This window comes from Elgaria multicarinata, chromosome 7 (assembly GCF_023053635.1).
Source record: "Elgaria multicarinata webbii isolate HBS135686 ecotype San Diego chromosome 7, rElgMul1.1.pri, whole genome shotgun sequence".
NCBI classification, from domain to species: Eukaryota; Metazoa; Chordata; class Lepidosauria; order Squamata; family Anguidae; genus Elgaria; species Elgaria multicarinata.
In genome coordinates this window covers 34,388,831-34,401,510 of record NC_086177.1, presented here as the reverse complement: position 1 = coordinate 34,401,510, position 12,680 = coordinate 34,388,831, and the positions used below count along the sequence as shown (strand labels likewise).

General features: G+C 40.8%; 1 protein-coding gene across 1 annotated transcript in view; it reads left to right on the top strand.

The window, feature by feature from the left end:
- Positions 1 to 6,244: 6,244 nt before the first annotated feature.
- Positions 6,245 to 12,680, top strand: part of MAK (male germ cell associated kinase) — a 32,974-nt gene continuing 26,538 nt past the window's right edge. The window contains exons 1-2 of the mRNA XM_063129771.1: positions 6,245 to 6,291; positions 12,253 to 12,545. Of these exons, the coding sequence (XP_062985841.1) occupies positions 12,445 to 12,545 (101 nt within the window). The 5' untranslated portion in view covers positions 6,245 to 6,291; positions 12,253 to 12,444. The remainder of the gene's footprint in view (positions 6,292 to 12,252; positions 12,546 to 12,680) is intronic.

Genomic DNA, 12,680 nt, shown 5'->3' with positions numbered 1-12,680 from the left:
TGCAAATTTAGAAATTATTGTTAGAATTTAAACAGAAATACAGTCCATCTCACCATAGTGTGGAAGGCTGTGACTAGGAGACTTGGGTGACTTGCTCAGTCTGCTGTTCAGGTGTTTGGGGGCAACTTGAAGGGTCATTTCTTCCTTCTGATGGTTTTGTTTATCTTTATACCAGACTTGGACTGGACAGCCCTCCAAATATCGGGCACCTTCATAATAGAGGGCTGTCCTCTGTAAAAGAGGACACATAGCCACCCTGCTCAACAGTTCCCAGTCATTTTATTAAATGTCCTTTCTAACGAATATTGACCAAAAGAATACTTTACTCAGCAAATTTGTTATGGTGTGATGTAGTGGCTAGACATGTGTGCATCTGAGGAGATCCAGATTCAAATCCCCCTCTGACACAGAATTTCACTGGGTGACCTTAGGCCAGTCGCTATCTCTTAACCTAATCTACCTCACAGGATTGCATTGGAAGGATAAAAATAAGGAAGGGAGGGGGAACCAAGTACACCTCTTTGAGTTTCATGGAGGAAAGGCAGACTGTTAAATAGATTCAAACTAAACTTCATAAAATACATTATTTTATTTATTAAGTTGCCTGGGAATGTTCTATACAAGCCAAAGCACAAAACGAGCAAGGGAACAGGTGCATCAGGATGTTGTTGATTCCAATTTCTTTTGCAAAGATGCAAGCTGTGTTGCTCTTCATGGCTCTTTCAGCTCTTGCCTATTATCTTTCATTTAGTTTCCTGGTTCACAGCAAGAGCAAGGCATGCTGCAGTTATTATGTCTGTACGGCAAAATGATGTGCTAAGTGATCAGTATGTGTTGTTCATCTCATTGCTTTGGGAAACATGGTCGTTTTGTATAAACAACAAGATGTACCTTCTAAGGTCAGGCTGGCCTATTATCTATGAAACTTAAGAGCAGATACCAAAGAACAACAAAGGAATACAGCATGATAGGTAGGGAGGTTGGTTCATGAAGAGCAACACAGATTCAAGCAAACACGAATGCATAAAACCACCAGCATCAATCATATTTATTCTTCATGATAAGCTTTCAAAAGAACTACTGCCAGATACCTCTTCTACTTAAAAGAAATAGCAATAGCAGTTCCTCTTCTCAGAGGCTGTAGCCACACTTACTTGGGAATAAATTTAATTGAACTCAGTGATACATGATTTTGCATTTGATTGTACAGCAAGTGTATCCCTTTTGAGCTGCAACACATTTACTAGGGGATAAGGCCCAGTGGACACAGTGAGATTTACTTCTGAGTAAACATCCACAGGCTATATAGTGGCATCCAATGTAGAGTTATGCGTGCCTAAATTGCTTTGAAACAAAGCATATGACGGATAGGAAAGCCAAAAGGATTAGTTATAATTATCAGTGCTACTGGAAGAGCTCAAAAAGTGGGAGAGGGGATAGACCTACACAAGCTTTTATCTCACTATTTTCTGTACTATTGATTCCCTGTATCACATGACCTGAGTTGACACTTCTTCCTGAAAACAGGAAATCCCAGGATAAACCTTAGGTCTAGCTAAGGCCACAGAGGGTAGGGGAGAGAGTCGCAGGCCTTTAAAAGCAGGCCATACTTTATGGCAGGGATGGCCCACCAGTTTATCATAGATGAGCAGCCGATTGGAGATGAAAGCTTTTCCCTGCTGTGCAATGAGAAAGGGAACCTTTGTCACTGCAGTAGGGCAAAGCTCTCATCTCCTGTCAGCTGCTGGTTGGAGAGAAGAGCATTTTCCTGCCTTGAGAGGGGACGGGACCTGGGGAGGAAGCTGCTTAGTGTTTCAGGGCTCATCTACACCAAGCAGGATATACCACTATGAAAGTGGTATATAAAAGGCAGGAGCCACACTACTGCTTTAGAGCGGTATTGAAGTGCTCTGCAGGATCTACACTACTGCTTTAGAGTGGTACTGAAATGCACAGACAACTGTTGGGTCCCGTGACACATCTACTCCAAGCAGGATATAACACTATGAAAGTGGTATGAAAGCAGTATATGGTATGTGTCAATGGGTCCCAACAGTTGTCAGTGCACTTCAATACCTCTATAAAGCAGTAATGTGGCTCCTTCCTTTTATATACTGCTTTCATACCACTTTCATAGTGAAATATCTGCTTGGTGTAGATGAGCCCTCAGTCTTGCTTACTTCTGAAGCTTGTTGTGTCTTGAGTAGACACGCAGAAGCTTGGTACTTGGGATACTATTTGAAAGTGCTTCTGAGTGAATCAGTGTTGATTACTTCTGAATAGACACCCAGAAACCTTGTCCTGCTTTCTTCTGAATACGCTTAAAACCAGTAATAATCATATTTTGGCTGCACCCACTCTGCCTTGGCCATGCCCACTTTGCTTCTGGCCCTGCATACAGATGGAATGCAATCAACCAAACCTTTCCAAGATTAAAATTCAGCCCTTGTGATGGAAAAGGTTCCCCACCCAGGCTTGATGAGTAATCCCAGTCTCAATGGATTTTTATCCCATCCCTTACATATTCTGACATTTAATTAGGTCTTTTAAAAAACAACAACAGGAATATAATTTTGCATGTCAAGTTAGAATTTGTATGTACAAATTCAATTACCATTCTATCCAATGAACATGCCTCACTGGATGAGGATGAAGCAACAGAACTGAATCTGTACTATAATAAAATCATTTAAATCAATTCGCAAAGATCTTGAACCATGGGCACTGAGCCTGCTCTAGGCATCAAATCAGTGAACCTATCTAAAAATCAGTGGCTGCAGTGTAAGGTAAGATTTTAAAAATGTATGTTTCCTGGGAATTCTTATCTTGTTAATGAACAGTGCAGGAAGTCATGCTGTTCTTATCCAGAGCTATAAAGCTGATGATTCTGATGGAAATTTGTCATGCCAGGAGAGGTATCATGTTTTGTTAGTGATGTTTAATTGGCAATGTGTTTTATTACTTGAATTCCAAAATAGCTCATTTTTCATCTTTTTCTCTCCATTTAAGTTGTTCATTAAACCAGGACCTAGATCTGGTATTATGTAAACAATACCATGCCTAATTTCATTCAATGGCACTAGGTTTAACACTTCTTTTGAACCTCTTTCTATCTGCGAAGGTCTCTGATGTTTTCAACAGTTTATCCTTTGAATTCCAGAAAATGGACTATGTTACCTTGATTTTCTACATGGTTGACTTACTGTAGAATCAATTTATCTGTCAACACATGTTCAAATCTAGAGCAAAGAATGCCAATCAGCTTAACAGATGGACACAAGTGAAACAAGTGAATTCCCACTTCTCATTTGTCCTAAACAGGCAATCATGAACAGACTTTTGCAACCCAATCCTGCGCAAATGTATTTAGAAATAGTTTCAATGGGGCTTTCTCCAAAGTAAATGCACCATGCATTACAATCTTATGCTTGGTACCTCAGAAGTAAAACCCACTGAGTCCAATGGGTATAAGAGTGCATAGACCTGTAGCCTTAATTTTCAGCTTTATACATACAACTGGTAGATCTGTAAGAACAAAAGAAGTGGCATGCTGGATCAGACCAATGGTCCATCTAGTCCAGCACTCTGTCCCTGGCCAACCAGCTGTTGACCAGGGACCAACAAAACAGGACATGGTACAGCAGCACCTTCCCACCCATGTTCCCCAGCAACTGGTGCACACAGGCTTATTGCCTCAGATACTGAAGGTAGCACATAGCCATCAGGACTAGTAGCTATTGATAGCCTTCTCCTCCAAGAATTTATCCAACCTCCTTTTAAAGCCATCCAAATTGGTGGCCGTGACATAGTTTAGCTATGTGCTGTGTGAAGAAGTATTATTTGTCTTGAATCTCCCACCAATCAGCTTCATGGGATGACCCCAAGTTCTAGTATTTTGAGAGGGAGAAAAATGTCTCCCTATCCACATCCTCCACACCATGCACAATTTGGTACACCTCTATCATGTCTCCCCTTAGCCTCGTTCTTTCCAAGCTCAACAATCCCAGCTGTTGTAACCTTCCCTCATAAGGGAGATGCTGCAGCCCCTTAATCACTTTAGTTGCCCTTTTCTGCACTTTTTCCAGCTCTATAATATCTTTTTTAGGTGTGGTGACTAGAACTGTCCACAGTATTCTAAGTGTGGTCGCACCACAGATTTGTATAAAGGCAGGATGATACTGGCAGTTTTATTCTCAGTTCCTTTTCTTATAATGCCTAACATGGAGTTTGCCTTCTTTACAGCAGCCGCACATTGGGTGGACATTTTCATTGAGCTGTCCACCACAAGATCTCTTTCTTGGAGCTGTCCACCAAGATCTCTTTCTTGTTTGGTCACTGCCAGCTCAGATCCCATCAGGTTATACTTGAAGTTGGGGTGTTGGTTTTTTTGCCCCAACATGCATTACTGTACTTTGCATTGAAATAATACTTTCCTTCTTTGCCTTTTCAATACCCTCACACTTAAGACATCTCGGAGTTTGTCTGCAACAGTATCTTTTTTTTTAACGTTTCATCTAATTTCCATTCATTTTCACTCTGTACTTATATTTATATGTTTTTTTGGACATATATTTTCTCTCCACCTAGAACTGCATGCTCATTCCCCCCACCCCTAAATTAGCAGTGAATTTGCACTACTGTACTCATGTCTATGGAATAGATATGATGGAGTGTGCTCAAAGTAAATGAGAAATTTGAGAAAGGATTATGAAAGGTCTAGGTCAGGGTGAAAACAGCTAGCTTTAGGACAGTCTCTAATTTTCCTTGTTAGGGTAGATAATTGAGCATGGAATATCAGAGCAACTTCTGTTACATGGTTTTTTGATTTTATTTTATTTTCACTTAGGATCCCTGCTCAATTATCTATGTCTGAAGCTGATGGGGGGAGTATCTCTGTTGATCTCCTTAGGCTTTTCAGCAGTTCAACTATGGATTACACCATTATCCTGAAGCAGAAGTGTTGAGTCTAGGAATTCATTTTCATTCTTTTCTGTCTGACCACGCCCAGCGTATTATCATTGATGATTCTAGCTGAGCCCTTTAGGAATTGTTGCATAATGCAACAGAGAGTTGTATCCTGTGTCCTTTCACAACAGATCTCTTGAGGTCTGCCTCAACTGTCACTATCAGCAACCATTCTAGAGGCTGTACAATCCCCAAATAACCTATGACCTGTTCTTTGGGTTATTTGAGGATTGTTTTCCCCTCCAACAAGCCATGCCATCTGGTTTGGACGATACAACAAGCCACACCTTTGGGATAATTAGCCAAAAGGTGCCACTGCTTAAACAAGTCACAGTGGCATGTTTCTGTTACAGTGATTGTGAGAACCAGGTCAACGACTCACTGACATACATGCTAATGTCTTCAGTAAGCGGTGAATTTGTTAAAAACAATAGAGAATTTAAAATATACACAAAGCAATAGAGGAAATTAACTTGGTAGAGGATTTAGAAATCAAAACATATACAGGACCAAACATATGAGAAATGAATCAAACTATGGGGAAATTCAAGCATAGTCAAAAGGGCTATGCCAGGAACTGCTATCATGCTGTTCTCCCAAAACACTATTGGCACCAAAGTTAGTGTTGCATTGGAGAAGGCCTATACTGCCATTACTTAGAAGTAAGTCTCAGGTAAGTGTGCGTCGGATTGCAACCTAAATTCTATTGTATTTGAGTATGGAGACCAATAATAATAATATATTTATTTATTTGTTACCCGTCTCTCCCTCTGGATCGAGGCGGGGTACAACACAAATAAAAACACCATAAAATACAACTAATTCAAACGTTTAAAACCAGTGCATCATTAAAAGCAGCACACCATTAAAAAAAGGCATCTTAATTCGCATACAAAATTCCAGCTCCCAGCATCCCTTCGCTTGCCTTTCCTACTGCATTAAGAATAAGTCTCGCGCTCACAGTTTGTCCCCCTAAAATTTGGTGGGCTGGGCCGGCCGGTCGCCGAGTCAGCCAATCAGAACCACGAAGGGCGGTGGGCGCGAGCGCCCCCTCTGTTACCGTCCTTCGCCTTCCTCCTCTCTGCGCGTGCGCTTTCTCCTTCTCTTGGCCCCGCCCACTTCGCCCGTGCCTTCCTCGCGCCGGCCCGGCGGCTTGCTAGGCGGGCTGTTGCCTAGGAGACGAGTCGTCGCCGGCCGAGAGCCCGGGCCCGGCAGAGACGAGGGGAGCTGCCGGCGGTTCGGAGGTTGGGATGAGGCGGCCAAGGGAAGAAGAAGGACCTGGAGGGGGAGGCCCCGGACCCTCCAGAGGCGGCCAGCAGCGCAGCAGTGAGTGTGTGGCGAGCGAGGGCGGATTAGTGGTGACGAGGCCAGGTGGAAGGAGAAGTCGCAGCAGCCTGCCTGGCACGCAGGGAGTCGAGGCGGCGCCGGAGTCCCCGCTTTTGGCTAGATCGGCCGGCTCCAAAGCGTTTCACTCCGGAGTTAGTGGAGGGTCATAGCTTTACAATCCCGTTCTGTAATTCGCTGTTCAGAAGTAAAACTCAGCCCACGGAGTTAAATAGGATTTACTTCCAAGGCTGCCGTCCTGTTCACACCTAAGCCTCATTGAAAGTAGTGAAACTTCGCTTCCGAGGCAACACGCACGGAATCCGGCTGAAAGTGTTTCTGGCATGATCTAGTCAAGGCTAAAGACCTTTAAAATCTCATAAATTTCATTGGGAAGCATTTAAACACATCCTTCGCATTCCAGATTTATTTATTTATTTATTTCACATATATCCTGCCTTTCCTCCGAACAAGGAAACTCAGTACAAGGTTCTGCTCTCATTTTTCTTGACAACAACCCTGTGTAGTAGGTAAGGCTGTGAAATAGTAACTGAAATAGTAACTGGGCCACCCAGTTAGCTTCATGGCTGGAGTGGGTATTTGAACCTTGGTCTCCCAGGGCCTAGTCTGACATTCCAACCATTGCACTACACCGTCTCTTAAGAGAGCTTCATTTTGGGTGAATTGTGCCTTGTAAGAAGTGTCTTGACATTCCCCCAAATTATAGTCCTTTAAAACCACTTCCACCTAACTGACATGTTCACATTCTTACCTATATAGATATGTATGTATAAATGTATATTTTATTCATTTGTTGTATTTATATTCAGCCTTCCCCTTCTCCAAGGAACCCAAGGCAGCATACCCAATCCTTCTCTCAATTTTATCCTCACAACAACATCCCTTTGAGGTAAGTTGGGCTGAGAGTCTGACTGGCCCAGAGTTACCCAGTGAGCTTCCATGGCCGAGTGGGTACTAGAACCTGGATCTCCCGACTCCCAGTCCAACAATAACCACTGGCTTTTGTGGTGTACTTTGATGTATATAGGAGTTATAACGCGGCCTTTGAAGTAAGCCACATGCTCTCCAGTAATAATCTTACTTCTGAACAGGTGAGAAAGAGTTATTGATATGTCCCAGCTCTTAGCTTTATCACACAAAATTAGATATTTTCTGTTGATAATTGGAGAGTCTGGATCTTGACATTGGTGTGAAGGAATTAACAGACTCTAAAGTGGGAGGGATTTTCTTTCCCTCAGAAATTCATACTGTTTGACCAAAGACATAGTCACCACAGTCTGTCAGAAGTTAAGTAGTTAAACAATTTATTTAACCAAAATTCAGGTATCTGTAATTTCCACTTTTATGACAATTCAAACTTATGGTTGTGATCCTAAATATACTCTGAGCTTAATTTGATGCAGATAAATTCTGTGTTGATTTCAATAGCATTGGACTGTTACTTGGAAGTAGTTCCACTAAAATCAGTGGGACACATTTTAGAGTAAATAGTTAAGATTAGGGTTAGAATTTTGAACAAATATTATTTTAGGTGTGCTGAACAATAATGTATCATTGTGGGGAAAGTGCTTTTTCTTATCTTTGAAAATGATGACAGATGCACAAATACCCAGGAAAGGAAAGCATAATTATATTATTTAGTCATGAAAGGAAGTTTGCAGTTTTCACATGAATGAAAGGATGTAAAATGTCTGTTTTACTACCTTGGCAACCACTTGTCACTGTTTAGCAACAGCAGGAATTTGTCCTGTAAAAGTAAACAAGGAAAGAAAGCAAAAGCAAAATGAATCCTTTTCAAGATGCTGATCATGCATTCCATCTTTTCACAATCAAAACTGTTCTGTTCCCAAATGTAAATGGGAGCAGGAGTTTTGTGTAAATTGTCAATGTTTGTTACTGCATATGCTAACTTGATGGATGTGCATTCTCTGGTCTCCTGCATTAAAAAAAATACATGTGTAGTTGTTATGAACTTAGGCCTAATCTACACCTAGCAGGATATTGCACTATGAAAACAGTATGAAAGTGTTATGTAAAAGGCAAGAGCCACACTACCGCTTTATAGCAGTATTGAAGTGCACTGACAACTGTTGGGGCCCATTGACATATACCGCATTCATAGTGCAATATCCTGCTTGGTGTAGATTAGGCCTATGTCTTATGTATATGGGAGATGAATTGTATCAAAGTTCTATAACTCTTAGCCTGCTGAGAAAGATGAAAAACAAAAAACAACTAAATGAAATGTGCAACCATTGTTAGCTCTGGTGAAGCCAGTGGCAAAATTGCTGGCAAGGTGAGCATGATCAGGCTTACAGTTGCTTAGTATTCATGAGGTCTGCCTTTGTTTTTTATCTATGAGAACTAAGATGAAACTCCCAATTTAGAAAAGCATGAGTTTTCTGATCAGTGTGGCCTCTTTTATAGTGAGAAAAGGTATAAGTAGAAAGTGCCTTTTTAAAAAGTTGCATTAAACACTCACAGGATGTAGGATAGGACACACAGCACCTATGAATAATATTCATGATGTATTAATCTAGAAGTACTGAGGTTACTATTCAATTCTACAAACTGATGTGCCAAGCAATGTATAGGATTAAGCATTAGCATCCCATCACCGGCAGCTTTATGGGAAGTGTTGTGAGTCATACAGCATCATACAGATATCAGTTATTATCTCCATGAGCCAGTTCCTATGATCCAACCCTAGCTCTGGTGCAACTGTAACTTTTGAGACTGCTGTTATCCGTCTGTTACACTATTGTGCAGAGTAACATGTTTGCCTTGAGTAAGGAAGGGATTGTGCGTCCCCCAGCACAAAATGTTACATTCTACACTGTTGCTGTAGAGTGGCACATCTGGTGTTTCCTCTGCAAGTGTGGTAGAGCTGGATGGCTTTGTCACACTTCCTTGCTGCTGTTATTTAATGGCTTAGCAAAGCCTGAAAAGGCTCTCAGACAACTACCTACAGGTTAAGCCCCCTCTAGTGTCAAATGTATTACCACTCAATCCAGTAGTCTTCAAAAATTCCACAGGACCCACCATAATGTTGTCACATTTCTTTCTGTCTTGCACAATACTCTTTAGGGAAAAATCTAGAAAAGGAAAACTCCCTTTCCATGCTATGCTTAGAACAATCCCATTATGCAGGATTTCTAGTTTTATGCAAAGCCTGGAACCTACACTTGACTATACAGTAGAAATGTCATGAAGCACAGTGCCCAGTAAGCATCCTGAATTTGCTCTGTCACACTATGTAATAGAATCTCCAAAATCTGTATTTATTTATTGCATTTCTACATAGCTGAAGCTCTCTGGGTGGTTCACATACTCTTCTCCTGTTGTCCCATTTTGCCAATACTCCTGTTACTGTTCCCTAAACCTGCTGTTAATAACGCTCTTTATTTCTGATATCTTCACAAACTACTGTCACTAAATTAGGATCTGGCTGCCATGCCCTAATTTTAATACTGTATTTACCAATAAATACAATTGAAAATAATGCTATTAATTTTGAGTAAGTATGATTAGGTTGACAAACAGAAATGCTGTGTGCTGGTTCTCTTGGTTTGGCATAACCACAGCAATAAGTAAATCCATTAGCACACTGAAGACTATATCGATGTCTTTCTATAGTGTTATTACTGCTAATGGCTTTAATTGCCAATAGAATAGTACATTTGCACAGGTGACTTTTTAGAGTGTGACTGCTTGGGTTTCAGTTCTGCCAGCCTAACCACTTTTGTTGTTTTTGCATGTTTTTTGGGGGTGCAGATAGTCTTTTGAAGGTCTTTATGTTTAGTGGTTTGTATTGGGAAGTACAGGCATCCAATTCTGGGAATATAGATACGTGCATATGCAAATTTATCAGAGTTCTTGCAAACTCAGTTTCAAGTATAGTGCCATTTTATAGCTATGTAATTACACTTTAAAATAATGATGGCTTTACTGAAAATTTTCTTCTCATTGAAATTTGTCATGGAAGAATGACAGTGAATCAGTTAACTCATTGTTGCTTTGATTCTCAGCTATTTATTCCTGCAACTTTTCTGATACTGTTAGGAACCGTGGAATAATGGCAACCTCTATCTGTCCTCTCCTTTAATCCTTCCTTAATCCTGCTTGAGGAGATTATTGGCAGCATGTCCTCAACAATAAGGAACAATCTGTTGTTTACAATGGGATTTTTCTTTTTCTCCTTCTCCAATGGGGTACTCCCAGGGGCATGTGATGTCATTTTTGTATCCCAGTTCTACGTATGTTTCAGGAGATGAGGCTGTATAGAATACCCTGTGGGCCTGTATAGAATACCTTGTGGACCCAAACCAGTTACTCTTAAGAATAAATAATACAATTCTCATTGAGGAAAAGTGAGGCATGCGCTGTAATAATCAGGAGTTCTTCCTTCTGTTTCTGACTATATTCTCATCCGATTCTCAGATTTTCTTTCATACTTCATCAAAAAGCTTTGTTATGCCATTAAATAATAGCAGTGGGATGTGGCAAAACCATGAAATGCTATATATGCCACTCACAGATGTTACCCAGTTAATTCCATTTTAATAATTGTTTCCTTTGTGGTCTTCAGGTATAGCTAGATGGTTGCTTCTGTGCTCCCAGTTCATCACTTTAATGCGCCACACAAATCTTATGCAGGCCCTGTATGTATATGTTTCAGCAGCACCAGAAAATGGAGAACTGCAACCTACTTTTAAAAGTGAAAGTGCCAACTATTAAGACTTCTAGCTAGTGTGTTAGCTGTCTGGGGAAAGGACCTTCTCTTCTGCCTCTCCCAGACTGTGGAATGGCCTGCCGGGAGAGATTTGTCAACTTAGTACTCTCTCTGAGTTTAAGGCAACCAAAAAGACTAGTCTCCTCCCACAGGCCTTCCTAGATAAATTTTAAAATGTCTGAATATTATTTTAATATTGTATTGGTTTTATATGTTTTTATTTTTGTGTTAAATGTTGTTCCCCACCTCAATCCAGAGGGAGAGGTGGGTAAGAAATTTATTATTATTATTATTATTATTATTATTATTATTATTATTATTATTATAAAAAACTGATCACCTTACTGACATCCAACGCAGTCCTATGCATGTTTATTCAGAAGTAAGCAAACGCATACTAGTAAGTGAGTTTAGGACTGCAGTTGAATTGTTTCAACTTATATGTCTGAGGTAGCTTATCACACTGATAGTAGTATTAATTAGCTGTTATGACCCAGAATAATCAGGATCTACAGCAGGGATGGGCAACAGATGGCCCTCCAGATGTTTGGGCTTACAACTCCCATCATACATCATCATTGTCTATGCTGGGAATTGGCAGCCACAGGTTGCCCACCCATGACTAGGGCAGTATCCAATAGGGGGGATGCATGTGGCCAGTCCCACTGGCTCTAGTATGGGCACTTCCAGCCCTGCCAGAGCAGATCCACATATGACGCCTACTGTGCGCGGCCACGATACAGCGCCTCCGGGTGCAGGCCCCAACGTACATGTGAAAACACTAGAAGGGACACATCGTGCCCATTCCAGAAATGAGCATTTTCGCATGCGTTGGGACTTTCCACTAGAAGCACTATATTGCGGCCTCGTGTGGCCTGAAGCCTGGTATGGCTGGCCGTGTGTGCATGGCCCCTATTGGATACTAGCCTAGAGTTTCATTTCATTGGATTCTACTGTATTATTAGCTCTTTATGTTCTCATTTTTACCCTCGAGAACATGACCATACTTTGCAAGAAAGCTATCCTGGGTTTGTATTTATCCGTCTACAATACAGCACGGATTTAGTTCAGTTCTGCTTTGTATACATACTTTTTATATAGATAATATATTCATTTAATGTATTGCACTATCAAATTGCTGTTACATGGTAGTAATGTTCTTTTCCACAACATACTAAATAAAAATATATTTTGTTGTTGTTGTTGTTAAGGATGCTTGTAAGAATGGCAGCATTATTCCCGTCACTACTACGTTATTTCCGGATAGAGTGGTTATAATACTGGGAAAGAAGACTGATGACTTAAGCAGCTACTATGAGAGATTACTCACTTATGTAACAACAACATTCTGGGAAAGAAACAGTTTCAACATTTCTGGGATTTGGCTAACCTGCTTTTACAAAATGAATCGGTACACAACCATGAGGCAGCTTGGGGACGGAACATATGGCAGCGTGTTGATGGGGAAGAGCAATGAATCAGGGGAGCTTGTGGCCATCAAAAGGTATGTGCCTTTAAATTGTAATGCTTACTCTCCGGTAAGTATGTATAGCATACAATATTGATGTTTTAAAAACTTAATTATAAAAATAATAACATATCTATAGGATCAAAGTCTCACTATGCTGTTTAACTAGTG